Raw genomic sequence first — 23,251 nt, 5'->3', positions numbered from 1 at the left:
CAGTCCATCCATATTGGCAGTACTTACACAAGTTTAAAAAATTGGTTGGATGCGCTAGGGATGATTGTCACCCGAGACGATGATGCCGTTTTAGATTTTCACATCATTATGGAAGACCGGCGCAAAACTTTTCACTATTTGGAGTGCTAATGCCAAGCATCTAAACCCATATCCAATATCAAACTAGTGTTCTATTTCATTATCGGCTCTTTTCATTGGCGAAGGAACACAAATTTTTCGGGAAACTAAAGCAACATTATGTAATAGGTTACATTTATTAAGGCGCTTTTTGCGTGGGGTGCCTTTTGACTGTCTGATAAATGTTGCAGTTGGGTTAAGTGTTTGCTGATAGATAGCACAAGGAAGTGCGCTGTAACACTTAAGGCAGCCATCTGCATTTGTTTATTTATTTGATCTGGATGGCTCAGTGGAATAATAATTCGCTGCTGGTATCAGTATTTGATTACCCCCCCCCCCCCCCACCCAAAGTCACAGATATCAATTCTGGGGGGCCCGATCAGACATGCACCATTTTAAGGTCAACGACAATTGAGTTGGGTAAAATAAATTTTGATTCTTTGAACACCGCCAAGGTTTTCTAGTTTAAACAATCGTTCCGAAATTGTGCAGATTTTCTCTCGAGGTGCCTTCAAGCTTTCACTGGGTCGACAATGCCTTTCATGGACAGAATCAGGTTTTTGGTGTGGACGTCTAAGTCGGCGAATCTTACTTATCAAAAGCCGAACTATAGATGAATGGCTCCAGGCATTATTCTTAGCAGAGATGTGCATGTATTGTGTAGTATAATAAGAAACAGATTCTATGTACTATCAAGTGCTTAATATGTGTATTATCAGGAGCACATTTTGTCTGTTTTAAGAGCTAAACTTTGATGGTGTCTTGGTGTTATCAGTAGTGCAGCAATGAATGAATTTGGATTTTTAGAATGTAGCATTTAGTGATTATTGGCTTCAAGAACTGAGCTCTGAGTGAATAAGTGGTGGGCTGCAGATTTTAGACTGGCCACAAAGTGCTGGGTTCATAAAGAAATGTGTTAATCTGAGTACAGGGAATTTCGCTACTGCATGGGTATAGTTTAAAGCATTTTTAGGAATTTGCAGTACTTTTCCGAGCGTGTGCCTGGACCTCTGCACCAATCACTGCTATCGAGGCATAATCCTAGGAAAATCATGCAAAATCCTAATTTGGTTTGGGTTGGCTTTACCCCAATGCTCATTGTGAAATCCAGCACCTTTGTGCAATTGCACGTTTTTTTTGTATTTTATTGCCTTAGGGAAAATATATCACCTATACAAAATCTAATTTCCCCAGCACCTCTATAAAGATTGGGGATGGTCCGTTCCCTTTCAGGAAATTGGGTAAACCAATCTCTAGAGGAGAGTAAATGTGCGAGAGGAGTGTGTGAATTATTTACAAGTTCATGTGTTTCTGGACATTCACAAACGTTCAAAGTAGCCATGTCTTGAAATGCCCACTTGTCAACCAGTGCATTGCATTTACTCCTAAATAATATTACGTTGAATAGAATGATTTAAAACAGAAATATCACAGTTTTGCATTGGTATCAGTTATAAATCCAGCCATTTGCACATGTAGTCTGGATCTGATAGAGACTACTAGCCGCAGATTCCTTCACGTAGAATTATCCCAAGGCGTGTGACTGGATCCGGAAACTTTTTGCCACAGCATCCCAGCGCGCCGGAGCGACACCACGCGACTCCGCCCAGGCGTCGTCAGCGAGGTCACATAAGACCCGCGCACGTCAGTTTTTTCCTTTTCCGCGTGCAACGCGGATCCGTTCCTTGCTACGGGCCTATTTAGGCCCCTCTTTCTTCCAATCTTTTTTGGTGGAACAGTGTGCGAATTCCTTCGGGCTTTAAAACTTGCATGTTTTGTCGGCGTCTTATGTCGGCGACGGACCATCACCTCATTTGCATGTTGTGTTTGGGGGAGGATCACTGCATCTCAGATTGTGCGGCGTGCCAAAAGTTGAAGCCGAAGTCGCGGCGGGAGCGCCGCATGAAACTTCTCTTGGTGCGTCTCTCCAGGTCGATGTCCTCCCCTCGGTCTGCTTCGGCGGACGGCTTTAGGTCGGACTTGGTCGTCGTCCTCTCCTTTCTCCGATGTCACGTGAGCGTCGCTCCCGGATGGGTAAGTGTCGCAGTTTGTCCCCAGGGGCTGGTCTCCGGCCTACCGGGGGCGTTGACTCTCCGCGGGTGATGCGGTCCCGCATGTCGTCCTAGCCACTGTTTCCCGGTGCTGGGCGTCGAGAGTCCAGATGGAGACTTACGCAGCGGCTTTGCAGGCCTCGCTAGCGTCTCCTCCTCCTTCCCCTCCTGGGGCGTCGACGGATCCCTCGCCCTGCGTAGGGCCCTCTGCTGTGCCGCCGGCGGCTCCACCACCGACTGAGTCGGATCCAGGCTTGGAGGATGAGGTGCTGTTGGGGTGTGGCTCCTATGGGGCACCTCCTTCAGGCCACGGCGTCTCTGCCTCGCCGCAAACCCCTGCGGGGGTCCCTGTGGTGTCGGGGGAGGTCGCCGGGGCTCGGGTCGCATCCCCGAGCCCCTCTCGGTCCCTTGACAGGGTGGTCCTGTCTAAGGCCGAGGTGACGCCGCTACGGCACCGGCAGCAGCTGGTCCGTGCGGAGCCACAGGGGTCAGTGGACTCTCCTCGTCCCGCTCCGGGTCGAGGTCAGACCCCTCTCCGGGCCCCTCTCATACCTCCTCACAGGCGGCTGCCTCGTTGGAGGGCGAGTCAGAGGTTGTGTCGTCCCTGGCGCCGCCACAGGGGTTGCCAGTCGACCTTCACCTCCTTCTGGGCCGCGGAGGGCTTCGGGCCCTGCGTCCAGGGACCCGGTGCCTCCGCATCTTCTGCATCGGCACCTTCCAACGCCGCATGACCCGGCGTGCCTGTCCCTTCACCCCTCAGCCACCAGCCCCCTTTTGCGGACTGCTTTTCCCTCCTTGCCGCCCCTGTTGGCTCCGCCGTCCAGAGAGGCCCGCTGGCTGGACACTTGGGGACGCAACATTTTCGCCTCGACCCACGTGACCCTGCGGGCCCTTAACACCTTCTGTATGCTGACTCGGGCCTCCTCCTGTTTGTGGGACTCTGCTGAGTCTCTGGGGTCTGCAGCGTCCCAGGAGTCTGCTCAGGTGGATTTGCGGCATCATGCCTTGGATGGCCCGGAGCTTGCGACGTTTATTCTCTGCTCCGCTCTGGACATCTCTGAGGCGCTGGGCCGGGCCATGGCTTCCTTGGTTGCTCTCCGTCGCCATGCTTGGCTTCGGGACGGCGTTTTCCCCGAAAATTTTCGGGAGAGGCTCATTGATCTCCCATTTGATAGCAGTCTGTTGTTCCATGCCCCGGCCGACTCCGCCATCCAGAGGCTCTTGGCAGGGCTCCGTCCTCCTCCTCCTCCTCCTCCTCCGTCCCCTCCTCAGTGACCTCTGAGTTAGGGTTGCTTTTGGGCCTTTTTAGGCCGGCTGTTGCGGAGTATGTTTTTCTGGCCGCTTACGTCCTTCCTTGGGATTTTGGCATTGTTGGCTGCTGGACGGCCCATTTGTTGTGTGAGTTCTGCAGGAGTTGTTGCGCAGACTTGGCCCTGAGATTGGGCCTTCTGCTTTGCTTGGGCTGCTGTCAAGCCTGCAGCGGGGATGCTTTTTTCCCTGTAGTTCTTTTGTTTCTTCCTCTGCTGCGGAAGTTCTTCCAAAGAGGGTTCCCATATCTTGGGACTTCACGTGCCCTATGTGGGGTTATGGTAGCTGTCATATGGCTTGCGCTCTGCTGGAGGGTTCTGGTCGCCTTCGGGTACCTGTTCTCCATGGTGTTTACGTAGGTTGCTTTTGCTTCCTGAGGTCGTGTGCGTGGCCACTCGTGGTGGTGGCCCGGGCCTCTCCTCCTCGCCCTGCTCCCGTTCTGCAGTCTGGGGTGTCCCTGTGTTCTCCCTTGCCAGGTGTCACCTACTCGGCCTTCCTGGGGCCTCGGGCTGTTCTTCGTGCTTATGGCCTTGACTGCCGGCATTGTTCTGGCTAGCAGGCTGCTCTCCATCTGGAGTGGGCTCTCCGCCTTCTCCCTAGTTTCCTTGGGCTCTCTAGGCTTCTTCTTCTTTTTTTTTTTTCCCCGTCTTCCTGTCTTGGCATTCGGCGGAAGTTATGTTGCCTTGTGGGGGGGGGGGTGGTGTGCTTCGGCCTCTCAGCCCTTGCCTCCTCAGCCTTCTTTCCCTCCTACATCCCCTTGGGGTCGGTGGGGTTCTGCTTGTGGGGGTTCCCTTGGCCTGGCAGGGGCGAGGTTCTACCTGGCCCACCGATCTGGTCCCCTGTGGGGCCCTCTGTTCTGCATTGGCTGGTGGGTTCCTTTCGCAGACCCTCCTTCCCAGGGGGTATTGCTAGGGTATCTATTCTACGTGAAGGAATCTGCGGCTAGTAGTCTCTATCAGATGTACGAGTTACTTACCTTCGGTAACTATGTATCTGGTAGAGACTATTCTAGCCACAGATTCCTTCACGGCCCGCCCTTCCTCCCCTATTCTGCGAGGACCCTTGGGTTGGTCTTCCGTACTCGCCTCCCGGTGTGGGGCTGTGTCTCCTGTGAGTGCCTTCCTTGTTCTTGATGGGTGGCTCCGTCTGGGGGCTGTTCATTCCTCCCTTGGTTCTTTGGAGGAGGGGTTTCGGTGCGCCGATGCCCTGCTGATCTGGCTACTCCACGTTTGCGGGGGGGTGGGGATTGCTTGTCCTCCCTTCATTCCCTCCTTCTATTGCTATCCTCTGGTTTGAGGGTCCTCTGGCCATGTCTTGTCCTTGTGGGTGGTTGCCCTCTAGGTTGGGGTGGCTTGGAGGTTTGTTGTCCCTGTCTGTCTTGGGACTGGTCCCATTCCTTGCTCAGAATGAGGGGGGGGGCTTCCTACGTGTGCCATGATTTTTATGCCTGTTCTTCCCTTCGGGGCACAGCGATGGGAGGTTGTCTATGTGCGGGCAGGGTAGCTGCGCAGGTTTCTGCTTGTTCTTCTTCTTTCCCTGCCCTTGGGGTCTGCGGTGTTGGCACTACCCTGGTGGTGGTGTTAGTCACTGTTTCTTTCCACTTTTTCTGCTCTTCGCACACTGTTTCCATGCTCCCACAGTTTTTTATCTGGTGGTTCCGCGTTGTGGTGCGGAAAGGTTCTCCGAAGAAAACTGACGTGGGTGCGCTGGGGCGGGTCTTATGTGACCTCGCTGACGTCACGTACGCGAACGACGCCTGGGCGGAGTTGCGTGCTGTCACCCCGCCCCAGCGCACAGGGATGCTGTGGCAAAAAGTTTCCGGATCCAGTCTCACGCCTGGGGATAATTCTACGTGAAGGAATCTGCGGCTAGAATCGTCTCTACCAGATACATCGTTACCGAAGGTAAGTAACTCGTACTTTACAAGCAAACGTGAGTGTGTGATTTGGTTCCACAAATTATCCATTTTAAGACCGGTTAAAAAAAAAAGACCATAATGTTGTTAAATCTGAGTTTGGATTTCCAGTGGTTGTTTCTACTAATTTCGGGGGTTTAACAGCAAGCTATTAAATATTGAACATGCGTGCTATAAATGAGCATTTCAGACCTTTTTATGTCTTCATTTTTGGGAAAATATGCACTAAAATACTCTGCTAGATCTCATTCTTTCAAAAATGTTGAAGGGTGGCAAAACCGGGGAGGTGGGCACCGTGTTGTACAAGAAAGGTATGGCTACTTATAGAATTACCCATTCAGTGTCAACTGTTTAATATCCCTGTGATATTAGGGGTGTTGGAGGCTGCTGGATAGGGAAGTGACTCAGTGAACAACACCCCCACTCTGAAAATCGTTCAAGTGCCACTGTCCCAATAAATAGATGTTAATAGCTTGGAAGATCTCATCGCTTGTAGAACCGAATCTTCCAGATGGACTGTGTACTAAGTGTGTGCTGTAATGTGCATTTCTTCAGGTTTCTGATAATGCTTTACCGGCGTGCGTGGGGTATCCTTAGTAAGGAGTGTTGTCGTGCGTGTAAGAGGGTGTTGTGTAAGTGGACACCAGTATTTGTTTTTTTTCCACTAAGGCAGGTCCTTCACTGTACCATTGTTAATGGAAAGTTAAGTACACTAGCAAAAATGAGCATTGTCTGAAAGAGCGAAGAGAATCTAGATGCATCACTGCTGTACATCAACCTCACTGGGATAAAGTTACAGATGTGCACGTTCTGTTTAGGTTTTCAGCGCTTTATTTTGGATAGGTAAGGACGTTATGGTAGACATTCACAAACTATTTGTTATTTATTGTCTTTCCAACAGAGTGAATGAACTAACCATGTACAATGAAAAATCATACAACTTGTCAGCACAAAATTCAAACTCTCTGCAGTATTGCATCCACTATCTTGTGTGATGAACTTTTTGGAGGGAGTTGGGTAACAAGGGAAGAGGTAAAAGTTGACAGGGTCATTTCAGAAGTTCATATTTAATGCGAGCTTGGACAAATGTTAAGCTGGATTTAGCACTGAGGTAAAAAAATCTTTAGCTCTTAAGGTATTAAGCTGTTTGCAGCATTATCCAAATAGTGCCACAATCCAGGGGAGGGTCATAACTGTGCTTGTAGGTGTTGTGCAGTCTGCTGTGTCCAAAACTCTTCCACCGGCACATGAATTCATACATTTATGAAATGTTGTAGGATCCCACATTCTTTGAAAGCTCATTGTTGGGATGTACTAGCCAGTAGCACCTCGTTAGGCGTAAGGAATAAGGACTGTTAAAATCTCTGCACAGTCTTCTGCGGAGTTTTCCAATTGCACTGAACATGATGTAAACCGAGTGGGCTTCCTGTTATTCCTAGTAGCTGCTCTTTCAAGGCTGGCATTAGTAATTCTTAGTAGGTCTGTGGTTGTGCTGCAGTCCTGAGTATTATAAAATAGGGAGCGCATGACACATTGTGCTATATGTGAACCTACATTTAAAATTTTTTTTTTTTCATTATGAGGATATCATGCATTAACCTGTTTTCCACTCTTTCTCACAGTACGGTGATATCTATAATTTCCCCATTCATGCCTTTGACAAAGCCCTGGAGCAACAGGAGGCAGAGAGCGAGTCAGACGTTTCGGAAGCAGAGGAGGAAGAGGAGAAGGTAAACTGCCTGTTGTACTGTATAATGCTCAAGAGCACATGCTGCGCGTACACTGATACATTAGTGAGTCCATAGTGTGGAACTTTCACCCTCCTACTCGCTTATCGCCATTTACTTAGTGGAGATCCAACAGAATGCACAAGAAAATCAAAACGGTAGTCGAAGCATATCCATCCTAACTAAAAACTGGTGTGCATAATCCTGGTTTTCACCTCTACTAATACTCCTAGCAAAAAAGATGAAACTGTCTATGCCATGTCTTACTAAGAACACGTGCCGATTGACCTTTTATGACCAATACACTAGGAGTGACTATTTTCCATGAGTCACACTCTAAAGACTATTTTCCTAGCACTAACTCAACCTTTATCTCGAGGCAACTGTCAGTGAGCTCTAGATTAAGCTGTGATATTCAGTTTTTCATAATGTTTTGATTGTGAAAGCCTCCCTAGGCTGAAAAGGTGATTGAGATTTCTAAGATTTGCATTGCTTTACTACACTGCAGAAAGCGTCAGTGCATCATGGTCTACTCCAAGGCACTCTCCTTCAGAACCTCTAGAAGAATGTGCTTCATAACCATGGTGAGGTGTCAAAGAGCTTTTGCTTATTGGTAGAAAGCTACTTCTTGGAAGTCGTATGGATGGAAGAGTGCACTGGTCTGTCATGTATCCTATTCTGGCAGTTTTTTTGATATTCTGATTCTGGACCACAGTTTTGCTCTTATTGTGTTTTGTGATTGTACCTCTACTGGAATTTGAAGCGAAAAAGGAGGAAATTGGATGCATGGACATTCAAACCTATTGTATTGCTGAAAGTGTGTGTGAGGACCGATGTTCCCTCTAATTTTTTCCCTCTGTGTGCGGCAGTGTAGGGTCTATGTGCGCTGCAGCCATGGCTATGTGCGCCAGGAACCAGACAGCGCGTGTGGGTGCAGCGCCACATCTCTCAACTTATGCTTAAACAAGTGAATAGACTGTGTATTTCCACACATACAGCGCCACATTAAGAGTCTTAAGGCAGGTTTGCAATTTAGATACACAAGCCATGACATGAATTGGTTACACAGGCAAGTACACTTCGGGTTTAGAAAAGCACAAGACTCCAATGCTGGTACCATCATAAGATTTTACTGCTGTAGGTGTAATGTTACTTGTATTATATATCTGGATGCACAGACAGAAAGAAGCAACAAAATACCAGCCAGGCGGCACACTAGGCTAAGCAGAGAGATTTCTAACTTACCTGTTACCTAGAAGAAATGCAGCAAGTCCAAAAGAACGACGTGTGCTTTACACATCGTGCTTTTGGACTTTGGGCAGCCAACTTCCACTAGGCACAGCCAGGGCCGCCTTTAACACTGGTGGCGGCCTGTGCGACAATGTTGGTTGGCGCCCTGCCAATGGCCACCTCTACCACGGATTCCCTCACTAGCACCCTTTAATAGCGGCCCTCAAGTCTCCAGAACCACTGTCTCTCTGATTCATTTAGTTTTATAGCACCACTCATAGCAGTGCAAGGTGTTAGAGCACTTTACACCATACACACATTGCACAGAGACAACCATGGGTGTGTAAATCAGTGTATAGGAAGTGTTACGTCAGACAGGACTACAAGATGTAGTGTAGGAGTAACATGTCATCGATACTAGTAGGTAATATAGTTTAAGAGTGCTTATTCTGGAAAAGAACAAATTCAGAATTTAAAATGTAATACCATTGTTAGAGGTTCTCTTTAAAAAAAAAAAAATACAAGAATTGTTTTTTTTTTTTACCCAAATGAACCCTTTTGGCAAGATTAGGATAATGAAAGACAGGGCAAAAAATACATATTGCTCTAACATAATACTTGCAGTTAACACGCCGCTGTTTGATGACAGTTAATAGCTCACTGCTCTATATTAGGATTTTGTCTTGCAAACCACAAGTAACAAAATGAGCTCTCTTACAGAAACAGTAACTCACTGACCTATGTACATTACATGCACTTTGTGATCTGCATGGTACACGTTCTTAGCAGCAGGCATTTTAACCCACTGCGCAACTTTTGGGTGAGTCAAAACTCCCACTAGACAAACCTCTGTCTCTTTCCAGGAAGATGATTAATGAAGCTCTCTAGACATTTTAATTGATGCCTGCTGGTGACATGATTAAGGTGGCGGCAAAATAGAGGCGACGGGAGAGGCGCGCCTATTCACTGCAAGATATAGGCGGGAGACAACGCCTATTCACGTCTTTTCTTTTGCACTTGCTGCATTGCTTTTTAATGGGCCGTGGCTGAGTGCTGTTGGTGGCCCTTTGTGAAAATATTTGTTAATTGCAGCACCGTCATGCGCTGCAATTAACAAACTTATTTTCACAATGGCTCACAATCAGCGCCAGCAAAGGGCCACCAACAGCACACAGCCACGACCTATAAGGAAAGAAGTGCTGGATGTTCCCCCAAACAGAAGACTTACTGTTTTCGCGCAGCTCGCGTCTTAAAAGCGGCGGCGCGAAAGCGTTAACTGGATGTGTGCGCGCTTCCCTCGCGACACTGCGCGCTCGGGGTTAGTGAGGTGCGCGCGCACCTTACAGGGAACACTGGTGAGGACAGTATGGTATACGTGGGAAGTGTTCAAGTGTTGTGCGTCAGATTGCTCAAACTGTGTTTTGGCAAGAGTGTAACTAAACCTGCGCACAAGGGTAGGAGAAAACTGAGAACGGGCATGAGCATGCATGCTGTTACCTATGTGTTTAGGATTGGTTTGTATCATACACTTTCAACCATCCTAAATATTGGAGTAAGAATTACACGGGGGAAAGTAGATTAAATCTTGCATCATCTAAAATGCTTGATCTGAAGTCCACTGAGGAGTGGCAGAGGAGTGATCTACAGGTAAGGGCACTATGCAACCTGCCCTTGTATATGCTCTGAGCAATCTATTCAGGAGCAGCAGGGAGCACACGCTCACACGAGCCCACCATGGAGTAAGGAAGGATCAGTCTGTATACAAGCAGCCATAGTATCTGCCTGACGAGCCCACTGTGGTGTGGCCTATTCTTTAAGAATCTGCTTTATACTTCTAGCCGTAGTTCCAGCTCTGATGGGATTCGTTGTGAAGCGACAAAGGGACAACTATTATGCAGTCAGCTAGACCCGACCAAGGTCTGTAAGGGAGCAGCTAATAGAAATGGACTTTATACAACCTACCATGGTTACTTGCTCTGAGGAGGCCCTCCAGGAGCGGAAGGGAGCAAACCACATCATAGTCTAACCAGCAGCAGACATTATGCAGACAAAAACTTGAAATGGTTTATGGAAAATGGCACTATACAAAGGCAGTGCTATTATGGTCTGAGAGATCCACCTAGTAGCAGCAAGGAGCAACTCACAAGGATGGCATTATAGAGTGAACCATATTGTATGCTTTGATAGGTTCAGTGTGGTCTGATAAATAGCCACCTCATCCAATCAAAAGTAGTATCTGTGCGTGGCAAGAAGCAGCTCATTGGAAAGGACAGAATACAAACAGCCAATCTGCTTGCACCTTGGAGTTAAATCAGGAAGACCACAAAGAAACCTATGGTATAGTGTATCAAACAGCAGCAATGGAGAATTCATCTTACCTGTTCATTGCAGTTCGCTGATGAGTGGCAGAAGAGCAACCCTAAGAAATGTCAAAACACAAATGCACATGGGTCTCTACATACTCGCCATGAGGGTTGAAGCATAACCCATTGTTGTGGGTAACGTTAAAGAGCGCCAAGAGAGGCTAGGTCCCTGTATGAAGTTGTCAGGACAGTGTGGTTTACATGTTCAAAGTGCACACAATAACTAGGCGTATGAAACACTTTTACACTTCTTAAACATACAAAATGCCAATGGAAGTGCAAATATTCAATCAGTTTAACGAGATCAAAATGTGTTGCCTAAAACGCAATCTTAAATCGGGGTCCTCACAGATGGGTGGGCGACAAAAACCTCACATGGCAAGGCCAATTGGATAGTAAACTGGGTCATTTACTTTACCTAAATGCATACACTGAGAGGACAAAAAAATGCAGACGAGCTGCAAAATTGATAGAAATTTAAAAAGGGAACAAGTCTTGGGCATTACATTAAATTTACAGAGCTTAAGGGACTATAAAACTCCTGCAATTGTGAACTGCGACTACAGTTGATCCCATAATTCCAAATTGTATGCATGGGCCTGTTCTGTCAATAGTCATGAATAGAGCCCACAAATCAGTGACAGAGCTCAAGTAGGAGGCAAGCATTCTGAGTAATCTAAACTTTGCTAGAAATTGATACAAATTGAGTCTTTGAATGTTTCCCTTTAGGATGTTGGTAAGAGGGAGTTTGTGGAGGACGATGAAGTGGAAGAAAGCGATTTGAGTGACTTTGAGGTAAAGGACTTTTTCACCTTCTGAGACGTATCCTTTTTTTAAATTTCAGTTGTATGTTGCCAGCATTTTGTTTTTTGTTACATTGATAAATTATAGTCATAACTAAGGTGCAGTATTAACTTTTTTTTCTCAACAGTATTTGTATTTTGAAGTAGTACAATGGACATTTTAAGTTCCTGTAAACAGATTCAAAACCTCTTCTTTCTTGATTACACAGTTCTTGTTATTCCAGTCCATTCACACTCACTGAGGCAACGGCTATGGTATTGCACCTCAGTTCATGTCTACTACTTTCTACCAGGCCAGGGGACCTACTTTCAGCTCTGCCAATGCTCATTAATTCTACTTTAGACCATCCGTGCTATTTGGCACAAGATCCACATGCAGCTCTCCCAGTGTGCCTATTTAATTAGATTAATTAATCCCTTTTTATTCCAGTACATAGGCACCCACATAGCTTTGCCGAAATACCACATAGTATTCATATACTGGGACCTTCATAAGATCGAGCAATGGTATCTTAACTCGGAACCAATGATCTTCTCCTAATCAGTTTTTTTCCACTTACATAGCTCTGCCTCTGCATATATGCAACACCTCATCCTGTGTTCGCACCTGGACTTCACATATCTACACCTGTGAACTGCAGTCATGATCTACAGCACCTCACTGTTGTCTTAGCACTGAGAACCCCATATCGCTCTCTGACATGTTTGTATTGCCTCCATATTCAGTTATTGAAATTACACCTGCATCTCTGCCGGTAGTCCTGTTTCTCTTCTTTCCATGAAGTGGTAACCCTAGCCCTGTATTCTCTGAGACTGTTTCATGAGATATTTGTATAGCAGATGCCTAGCCAAAAGGCAGTAGAGTGCTGTCCGGGATCAAAATTAAGGATTCAGTCAACATGCGATAGGAGTGCCATCTCATCTGACCATAAGTCTACTGTCTTTCTTGAGCAGCATTGCGGGTGTCATGATGGATACAGGGATGTTGTTTCAGATCCTGGGTATTTATATATTTAGAAGGCGTGCTGAATTGTTTTAATTTTTATTTGCTACACTTCTTTTTTGTTTATTTTCTTTTGAGTTTTTCAACAAAAGAAATGCAGAGAAATAACATTGCAGTAAAGGAACACGTTTTTCATACGGTTTCATTTAGGTATGCATGGTGTTTACAGCTACTAGGCAGGCGGACCAAGTATAAACTCTTAATCTTGTGGAGATAAGGAAGGGACACCCCCCAACCCACCATTACACAATGTGGATATGTGCTTTCAACGGAGGGGGGGGGGGGGGGTGGGGGGTTCTACACTTCTTACTCTCTAATCTGATGGTGTCCTAGTTGATTAGTTGATGGATTGTTGTGTCTGTCAATGGCAGTTGCCTATCACATTCAGGGCTTTTGTATCCGTTGTCTCTGAATTATTATTTCTTTGTGCAGGACATGGACAAGTTGGAAGCTAGCAGTGACGAGGAGGGAGTGAAGTCCTCGAGTGAAGAGGAGATGGAGACTGGAAAAGCATCCGGCAAAGCAAAGTCAAAAGGCAAGACTCCCCTAAAAGGAACTGCCCCGAAAAAGCGGGCCTATGTGGAAATAGAGTATGAACAGGAGACTGAGCCAGCCACCAAGTCTAAAGCAACCTGAGAGCTTATGTGCAGGAGAGCAGAACTGAAATGAAAGGCTCTTGACCATACAACAATACATTGGAACCAGGCTTACAGACCTGGTTTTTAAGACATGCTCCAACACTTCTCCACATCTTGGAAATGTGATCCACCAAGTCAAGCAGCATGCAGTATCTCCACCCTCTCGAAAGAGATTGAAAACCACCTTCTTCATTCTTTGGGTAGATGACACTGAGCGCTTTTGGAAAAGTGTGAATACCAATATTTATCTCATTTGAACCTTGATGGAAAGAAGAAATTCCCCCACATGTACATTTTTGTATTGCAGATTCAAATGAAACTGCCTTTTCTACATTCTATACACAGCCACCTGCCTTCATTTGTATGCAAGGATGTGATCGATGACAGTTATCTGTCTTCTGGTTTTCCCTTCCTAAGACATGTCACGTGCAATAAAGATGGGTCAAACAATTGTTCCGCATGAGTGCGCCAGAAGAACATCTCTGTGAACCCTTGTTCTGTAATTTGTATAATTTGGAAATACCAGCAGGTATGTGACCATCTTCAGCATAATAAAGCCAACCATGACAGAATGTAAAGTGACTTCATATGTTTAGAGAGTCATATTTTCCTTCTGCAGTAGTACCAACAAACTTCTTTTCAGTTCCAAAAAAGCTATGACAAGACCAAGTGGTCTGCCTTTAAGATGCAAACACAGGCATGCACCAAGACTGATTATGTCATGCCACTTTGTATCCCTGCTGCATGGCTCCACAGCATTAGAGAATAAAAACAGGGCACAAACATTGAAGTCACAGAAACAGGTAGGTTACACAGGGATGTCAGTCTGTGCCCATGTGTCGCTGCTTTTACATGTTAGCATATAAAAACAAGATCTGTCTTTGACAGTACCTGTTTTTTTCTGAGTGAGATGATGGTATGCCCAGCTATGGTCCCCTGCTCATTGCACCACAGGTCTCAAGCTGTACCTCACTGATGAGGCCTACAAGGTGTAACCATTCTGGGGTTTCCTGTGTTCTCGATCAGACAGAACCTTTGGTGAACTGTTCCTATTGGAGCAGGACGAAGGCACATTTACATATTCTTGTTCTGTGTTTAGTTGCACAGTGGGGTAAAACCCTATGGACTGGAATGTTGTCCAATACATCTATCATTGACTGAGATTGATTAAAGGTTTCCATTTGTCACTTTTTAATTTTTTGTAATGTTTTTATTAATTTTACAACAAATCGAGTGCATAGAAGGACATTACTTATATAGCATATATCAATTTCAGCCCTGGGCAGTTATTAGATAGCAGTTATACATTACATAGTGTCTACACTATGTATTTCTACGCATTTCCAATTCCACAGTCGGGGACACAACAATATCTCCCCGATATTTATTCCAGCTTGACCATTTCCGGTCCCATTTCTTGGGGCACCCCCTCGCTATGAAGACCTCCGTTTCCGCCAGCATGCATCTGTCAAACTCTTTCGCCCATATATGGACACTAGGAATAGTTGCTCCACCCCACCCTCTCGCTATTTCCCGTTTAACCAGCGTATAGCCGAGCGTCGTAAACTGTTGTTCCACTTCTGTCAGATCAGTTGCCTCCCATATATTCAACCGACCCAGTCGTGGCGTCAAGACAATCTCCTTATGTAAGGCCTTATGCATGTGTTCTGAGGCCCCCTCCCACAGGACACGTAGCATCGGGCAGCTCCAGAGTGTGATAAAATGGAGCTTGTTGGCAACATCCCCTCAGACAAAGATCATCCGATCTAGAACCTATTTTCACCAGCGTCTGCCCCGTCATATACGAGCGGTGCAGTATCCGAAGTTGGATCAACCTATATTTTTGTGTGATGGCAGCCTCCTGAGGATACATCAGGGTCTCCTGCCACTCCTCGTCGCTAAGCATTCCCAAGTCATCCTGCCACCTCTCTCTTAGTCTTGGGAAAGCATCTGGAAGGTTATTGCATAATTTCTTATATGTGAGAGAAATCGCTTTTGAGTTCCGTGGCCCGTCTAACAACCTGTCCTCGAACGGTGATGAGTCTGGTATGTCTGTAAAAGACGGGAAGGCCGCCTTAAGGGCATGGCGAACCTGTAGATATCTATACGTTTCTCCTTGAGCTAGTTGGTAATGTTTCTGGAGTTCCTCAAATGAAAGTATCTCCCCCTTTCTGACCAAATCTTTTACTACAGAGATACTATAAGGTCCCACTTGTCGAACCCGGGCTGATGACACAGCATACCCAGTTTCTGCGTATACCAGAGTGGAGCCATTTCACTGCCCGCCAGTTCTCCAACGCGAGTAGGGTAGGCCCAAAGAATCGCCCCTTATTTTTCTTGTCGTGAACATACAGGGCTCCCAAAAATCCGGAACGGTCAGTTTGGTAGCGGTCAAGTGCATATGCTGGGTCGTCTGGTGGGCAATATTTCCATCGATTGACAGTCACTAGTTGCGCTGCCCAATAGTAGAGTTGTAGGTCGGGGAGCGCAATGCCTTCATCATACCAACTCTTCGTCAGTTTCTTTAGTGCCACCCTTGGGGCCCTCCCATCCCACAGTAGCGTACGGACCTCCCCGTTCACAAGTAGGCATCCGGGACTTTATAAGGGCAATTTTGAAGGATATACAAGTAGCAAGGAAGGGCAAGCATCTTAAAAAGCGCCGCCCGGCCAATCAGTGAGAGCGGGAGGGACCGCCAATGTTTCACGTCCGCTCGGAGTCGAGCCAGTGGAGGGGCCAAATTAGAGCTGTAAAACAGATTGGGATCCGGCGTAACAAAAACCCCTAAATATCTAAATCCATCTTTCGCCACTACTATGGAACAGTCCGCCGGAAGCCTGGGGACCTGTCCCCACAACATATACAACACTGACTTGTGCAAGTTTATCGCATACCCGGAATATTTGCCGAAATTCGTAAAGATATCGAGCACCACCGCTATTGATTTATATGGGGACGCCAAGTATAGCAGTATATCATCCGCATATAAAGATATGCGGTCCTCTACATCATCTGCCCACGGATCATAATATCGCGGCGTATCCATGCCGCAAGAGGTTCTAACAGCGGGGACAGAGGGCATCCCTGTCTGGTACCCCTCCGCAACCTAAATGTCCTGGAGGTATATCCATATACCCGCACCTGACCCATAATATCCGTGTAAAGCAGCCGAACCCATGCTCCAAGACTTCAAACATGTACAGCCATTCAATGGGTCAAAGGCCATAGAGGCATCAAGAGACACCAACGCAGCATCTTCCTCAATGTATTGTCTTCGGGCCATCACATTATGCAAGCGCCTCAGATTGAGGGTTGTGTTCCTCCCAGGCATAAACCCAGACTGATCTGGGTGGATCAGTGTAGTGATAACCTCCCCCAGCTGATTGGCGAGAACTTTTGCCTCAATGTTGACCAGCGAAATAGGCCAATAGGAACCACATATGTCCGCCAGTTTACCCGGCTTGTGAATCACCACTATCGTGGCCAACCTCTGATCCACTGGTTTGCCCCTCTTCCAAACTCTCCTCAAACATGGCCGTTAAGTGCGTGTGAGAAAGTGCCATCTTTCTTGCATGGTATGCCCCCACTTTTTGCTGAATGTACTTTGACTGAGTGTGCCCTGGACTCCTACCAATCAGGTGCCCAGGGCCTATGTTCCTTCCCTAAAACAAACCAAACCCAAATTGGCAAACCCTGGCTACAAGTCAGCCCCTGGTAAATGGTACCCTAAGTACCCAGGGCTTTGTGACCAAGGAAGGCCTCTAAGAGCTGCATCACTCCTTGTGCCACCCTTAGAGGCCCTGTACCCTTACACACACACACTGCCTTTGCAGGCTGAGTGTTTGGGTGCAAGACAAAAACAAAGTCGACATGGCACACATCCCTGTGTGCCATGCCCATCACCTACACTGCCATGGCATACATCAAGTCACCACTCTAGCTGGGTGCCTTATGCCAATGGTGTGGGCGCAGGAGCCCTGTGCCCCTACAGTGCCCAGGTCCATTCCTGAGCCCTGTAAGTGCAGTGCTGCCATTTAAGAGTACATGGTGCTGAGAGCTCGTCAAACACGAGCTCCACAGCACCATAATGGCAACACTAAAGACTGAGAAGTTTGGTATCAAACTTCTCAGCACATTAAACCCACACTGATGCCAGTGTGGGATTTAATGTACCCAGCACCCCAGAGGGCATCTTAGAGGTGCCCCCTTAAACCTAACCTACAAATCCACGTCTGCTCTGAGGCTGCCTAGGCTGCCACCCAGAAGACATGTTGCTGGACCCCTGGGTAGGAGAGCCCCTGCTCTCCTGGTCCTGCAACAATGCACATCCTGGGCGAGGTGCTAAATCTCCTCCCCCAGGATGGGCAGGGGGAAGCTTCAAAGGCATTCCGCCTCTGTGAGCTTCCCCAGGCCCCTGCAACCCCCCACTCTGGCGGGAAGCTTTGGCCGGAAACCCCAAATATGGACAGGGGATGTGCCAGCCTGCCAACCCCACCCCTCAGGTGGGGGAGGCGAGGTGAAGCACATCTCCGGGCTCTTGCCATCTTGAAGATGGGGAGCCCTACCCTATCGGGACTAGGCTACTGCCCCCCTCCCACAGGAGAGAGGCAGGATAGGGGGTACACCCACCCCAGGACGGGGACCCATTGGTCCCTGCCCTTCACCTACCTGTAACGCCCCTAAATCTAGTATTTAGGGGCACCCTGAACCTTCCTTCCCCAGATTCCAGATTCAAAACTACGAAGCGCAAGAAGAAAGAAGACCTGCCCTGCAGCTGCTGAAAAGAGGAAGAAACCAACTGCTTTGGCCCCAGCCCTACCGGCCTGTCGACCATCGAACCTGCTCCTGCTCCAGCCCGGCATCTCTTGTGGCTAGCAACCTCACCAACCCCGGAGGACCTGGCTACCTTTTGGCTCTAAGCCCCTGGGACTCCCATGAGTAGAGGCTCTACTCGAAACCTATCTCTAACCCCTGGCAGCAGCCCGAAACCACGAACCCAGCACACTCTGCACCAGCCGAGCCTGGCCAGTGTCGGAGTGAACAAAGACCCTGAGGACGACCCCACGGCGACTGTGACCCCGAGTCCGGCACCCAAGGACCTCCCTCGACACTCCTGAAGAAGCCTGCAGCCTCAGAACAAGGTGCCCCCCCAACTGCGATCAACAGAGGGTAAGATTTCCCGACACCAAAAGGCACCCCTGCACGCGGCACCCCACGGCCCCCTGTGCCCAATCCCGGGGTACCTACCTATCCTCCAACTACCCAACTTTCCTCTCGAAGTGGTAGTGGCACCTGAAGAGTCCTCGTCCCAGAGCTTGCAGTCTTTTTCTAAACCGGAGATTTCCCATTGAAATCCATTGAGCGCCCGAAGGCTCAAAAGCCCTCTGCACCCAGCCGCCCGAATGGCCCTGGCAGTGAAAACTCTACACCTACCTACTTCCCCACTTGCCCTGAGTAAGTGACCAGGAGCCCAGCTCCCACATCCACGTGGCTTGCCAGTCAGCAGCCACCAAACAAGGCCCCCCTATCCCTCATAGGATAACATTGGGCCTAACTCTCTCTGCACCCGGCCGCCCTAGAGCCGCTGAGGGTGAACCAACTGTACCTACCTGACCCTGAAAGACCCCCGAGTCTGTGCCCAGAACCTCAACTCTGCCAGTCGAGTGCTTACCCTTAAACCGCAAACTGTATTTTCCTCATAGGGTAACATTGACTGTCTTTTTCCTGAAATTTCTTCTAAGTGTGGACTTTTCAAATCTTAAAATATTCACCAAAAATCAGCCGAGTGACAAAAACGAATTTACTCACCTGCTCTTATGTGAGCTCCCAGTGCTGGATCATGGTGCCCAGCACTGACTCTACTTACCCTTAACTCAATTTTCTTCCATAGGAAACCATTGACTGTTTTTCTGTGAAATTTCTTGTAAGTGTCGATTTCTGCAATCTTTAAATATTCTTCAAAAATCGTATAATATCTGAAAACGTAATTACTTACCTGTTTTGGATAAAGGTTTCAGTATTGAGTCTAGGCACCCAGTACTGGATTACAAAAGTAACGAGAACATACTGTACCTGTAACCTGAATTTTCTTCCATAGGGAATCATTGACTGTTTTCTCTGAAATATTTTCTAAGTGTCAACTTTTAAAATAGCTAAATATTATTTAAAAATCATTACAGTAATTAAGTCGACTTTCATCACTTGATTCTGAGAACTGACCCAGTACTGAATCTAGGATCCAGTCATGGAATTCCAAAAGTAATCTAAAAAGTAATCTGTTGCAAATAACTTGAATTTACCATTGAGCTCAATGTATTGTTGTGTTTAGCCCCTTCAGTGCCCATGACGAGCTGGACTCGTCATGGGCCGCGGTGGCGCTGTGCCCATGACGAGTCCAGCTCGTCATAGACCCCGCCCGCTAATGCAACGGCCGGCACTGGGCGGGGAAAGGGGCGGGCACTGAAGGGGTTAAGAATAGAGTTGCCTACTGCAACCACTTGTAACTGTTTACAAAAGTCTATTGCACATTACAAAAGTATTTATATGAAACATCTCCTGCTGAGAAAGTATATTTTAAATCCAAGTGTTGGTTCTAAAATAAAACAAGCATATATTTTTTTATATATAAACCATTGGCCTAGAGTTCAGTTATTGAGTGTGTGAGACCATTTGCTGACTGAGTGTGTACAACAAATGCTTTACACTGTCCTCTGATACTGCCTTACTGCTCGACCAAGCTACCACTTTAGAGAGTAAGGTTATATCTAACTTTAACCTCTGTCAAACCCTGGGGGACTGTGGACTCTGTACACCCTGTACCTATTAAGGAACAGTATATTCAGAGCCACTTTCTCACATTGGTGGATCAGCGGTGGGATACAAACTTGCATTTGTTGGACTACTTGGTTACCATCTGATCACACGACAGAACTCTTAAAAATTGCCTTTAGAATTCTGATTGGTCTTTTCCAAAATTACTAAAAGTCTTGCTAGGGCCTTGCTTACGTCCCATTAGAATTTTAGAAAAATAAGTCACTACAGTCAGGGTAGAGGGTTAGAACTGTCAGGTTAGAATGTCTCAAACAAACCCAGCTGTTAGTGATAATAATAACATGGACCTGGTGGAGGAGCTCGACCTCACACCTTACTTACACTTGTCTTTCAAGGAATTGAGGTCCTTATGCAAACTTAAAAAGTTACTAATGGGCCTGCATCCAACCAAACTAGGGCTCCAGGAGCTCTTGGCTGAGTATGCTAAGGACCACCCATCTGAACATGGTGATGGCCAGTCAGATGAGGAAAGGGAAGCAGAGGAGGTTGACAATAACCCCCCCCCCCCCCCATGCTATTCCCTAGGGAGGAGAGGGCACCCATACCCTCCAATCCAAGGATTAGCATCTGGGCACCTAGAGACTACACAGGTGGCTCTGGTACCAGAGAGAACACTGGGGGACCCACCAGTGAAGAGGACAGCCTTGTGAGGCTGGCCAAAAGACTAGAGCTAGAGTCCAGGCTCCTGGCTCTAGAAAAAGAAAGGAGAGAAATGGGTTTAGCACCCATTAATGGTGGCAGCAATAATAAAAATAAGGATAGGGAGGAAACTTCTGACCTTAAAATCCCCAAGGGGGGGGGGGGCACTCCTGTGGGAACTGTTCTCTGGTAACTGCAGAGACAGGCTTCTGACCCTTTCTGGGCCAGAAGCAGGATCCTATGACCTCATGAAGAAAGCTCTGATTGAGGGATTTGGATTCACCACTGAGGAGTATAGAATTAGATTCAGGGGGGCTCACAAAACCCAGACCCAGTCCTGGATTGATTTTGTAGACTTCTCAGTGAAGACACTGGATGGTTGGTTAGCTGGACATGGTGTGCAGGATTTTACTGGATTGTACAATTTATTCATGAAGGAACATATATTGAGTAACTGCACAAATGTAAAGTTGCATCAGCATTTGGTAGACCTAGGTCTAATTTCTCCCCAAGAATTGGGAAAGAAGGCAGACCACTGGGTCAAGACTAGGGTGACCAAGTCAGCCACTGGGGGTGACCAAAAGAAAGTGGTCACAAAACCTCCCCAGGGGAAAGGTGGTGAGAATCCCCAAGATAAAAAGTCCGAGTCTTCCAAAGGGCCCCAAAAACCTGTTCAGGTGGGTGGGACCCAAACTACTCCCTATGTGCCCCAACCATATAGGGGGAAGAACTTTGACCCCTTAAAGGCCTGGTGTAATAACTGTAAGAAGTCAGGACACCTAACTGTAACTTGCCCCCAAAACAAAGCCCCTAAGGCACCCAGTACAGCTACTCCTGGGGCAGCAAGCATACAAATGGGATCGGAGGTGTACCCTGAGCAAATCTGGGAACACACTGAAGCAAGTCTAGTCTCATTGGGAGAAGTGGAGTTTGCCACTGTAGCTGTGTGGTCCCCCAACTTAAAGAAATACTTACAGTACCCCTGGGTGAATGGAACTAGGGTAGAAGCTCTGAGGGATACAGGTGCCAGTGTCACTATGGTGAAAGACACACTGGTTTCCCCTGAGCAATACTTGATTGGGAAGTCTTACCCAGTCACCAACGCTGACAGTGCCACCACTAGTCATCCCATGGCCATGGTAACATTAGGCGGGGGGGGGGGGGGGATACTGGCCTGAAACAGGTAGTGGTCTCTCCAAAGTTGCCAGCTGCCTGTCTGCTTGGAAATGATCTGGAAACCTCAGCCTAGGCTGAGGTTGAGCTAAAGGCCCATGCAGCCATGCTGGGCATCCCTGAATTGGCGTGCGTGCAAACCAGAGCACAGAGCAAGAGGAAGGGTGAACAAGTAGGTCTGGAGCCTGAAATAATGGCCCAGCCAACCAAGAGAAAAGGAAAGAAGACTGGGGAACCAGCTTATACACAGCAAAACATTCAGGACCCCTCTCCCCAGGGAGAGGATTTGGATACCCCTGAGGGAACTGAGTCCATGGAGCTTGACCCTTACCAGGTTGAACTCTTGGGCCCAAGGGGACCCTCTAGGGAAGAGCTGTGCCAGGGTCAGCGAGACTGTCCCACTCCTGAATGCCTGAGGCAGCAAGCTGTTTCAGAAGCAAGGGGAGATGTCAGTGGTACTCAAAGAGCTTATTGGGAAGAGGGATTACTGTATGCAGAGGCAAGAAACCCCACTCCTGGAGCCACCAGGAGGGTGGTAGTGCCACAGAAGTACAGGGAGTTCCTCCTAACTTTGGCTCATGACATCCCCCTAGCTGGACATCTGGGGCAATCCTAAACTTGGGAAAGGCTAGTGAATCACTTTTACTGGCCCCAGATGCACCAAAAGGTGAAGGAGTTTGTCAGCTCCTGTGTTACCTGTCAAGCCAGTGGCAAGACAGGTGGCCACCCAAAGGCCCCCCTCATCCAACTACCAGTGGTGGGGGTCCCCTTTGAAAGGGTAGGAGTGGACATTGTGGGTCCACTTGAACCTCCCACAGCCTCAGGGACCACATTTATTCTAGTGGTAGTGGATCATGCCACTAGGTACCCTGAAGCAATTCCACTTGGGACTACTACAGCTCCTGCAGTAGCCAAGGCCCTCCTGGGTGTCTTCACCAGGGTGGGTTTTCCTAAGGAGGTGGTTTCAGACAGAGGTTCCAACTTCATGTCTGCTTACCTAACACATGTGGAAAGAGTGTGGGGTACAGTATAAGTTTACTACCCCCTACCACCCACAAACCAATGGCCTTGTTTAGGGATTCAACAAGACATTGAAAGGTATGATCATGAGGCTCCCTGAAAAACTCAAAAGGAGATGGGATGTCCTGTTACCATGCCTGCTTTTCGCTTACAGGGAAGTACCACAGAAGGGAGTAGATTTCTCACCCTTTGAACTTCTGTTTGGTCATCCTGTAAGGGGGCCACTTTGTTTTTTAAATGAGGGGTGGGAGAGGCCTCTTCAAGAGCCCAAACAAGACATAGTGGACTATGTGCTTGGCCTAAGGTCCAGAATGGCTGAGTACATGGAAAAAGCATCCAAGAACCTTGAGGACAGCCAGGAGCTCCAGAAGCACTGGTATGACCAAAAAGCTGCACTGGTTGAATTTCAACC

General features: G+C 47.7%; 1 protein-coding gene across 1 annotated transcript in view; it reads left to right on the top strand.

Annotated features, from left to right (window-relative positions):
• Nucleotides 1–13,758, top strand: part of MAK16 (MAK16 homolog) — an 84,345-nt gene extending 70,587 nt beyond the window's left edge. The window contains exons 8-10 of the mRNA XM_085634482.1: nucleotides 7,035–7,142; nucleotides 11,462–11,527; nucleotides 12,971–13,758. Coding sequence (XP_085490608.1) covers nucleotides 7,035–7,142; nucleotides 11,462–11,527; nucleotides 12,971–13,174 — 378 coding nt within the window. The 3' untranslated portion in view covers nucleotides 13,175–13,758. The remainder of the gene's footprint in view (nucleotides 1–7,034; nucleotides 7,143–11,461; nucleotides 11,528–12,970) is intronic.
• Nucleotides 13,759–23,251: the final 9,493 nt, after the last annotated feature.

This window comes from Triturus cristatus, chromosome 11 (genome assembly GCF_964204655.1).
Source record: "Triturus cristatus chromosome 11, aTriCri1.1, whole genome shotgun sequence".
Lineage (NCBI taxonomy): Eukaryota > Metazoa > Chordata > Amphibia > Caudata > Salamandridae > Triturus > Triturus cristatus.
This window is presented reverse-complemented; position numbering and strand designations above follow the sequence as displayed.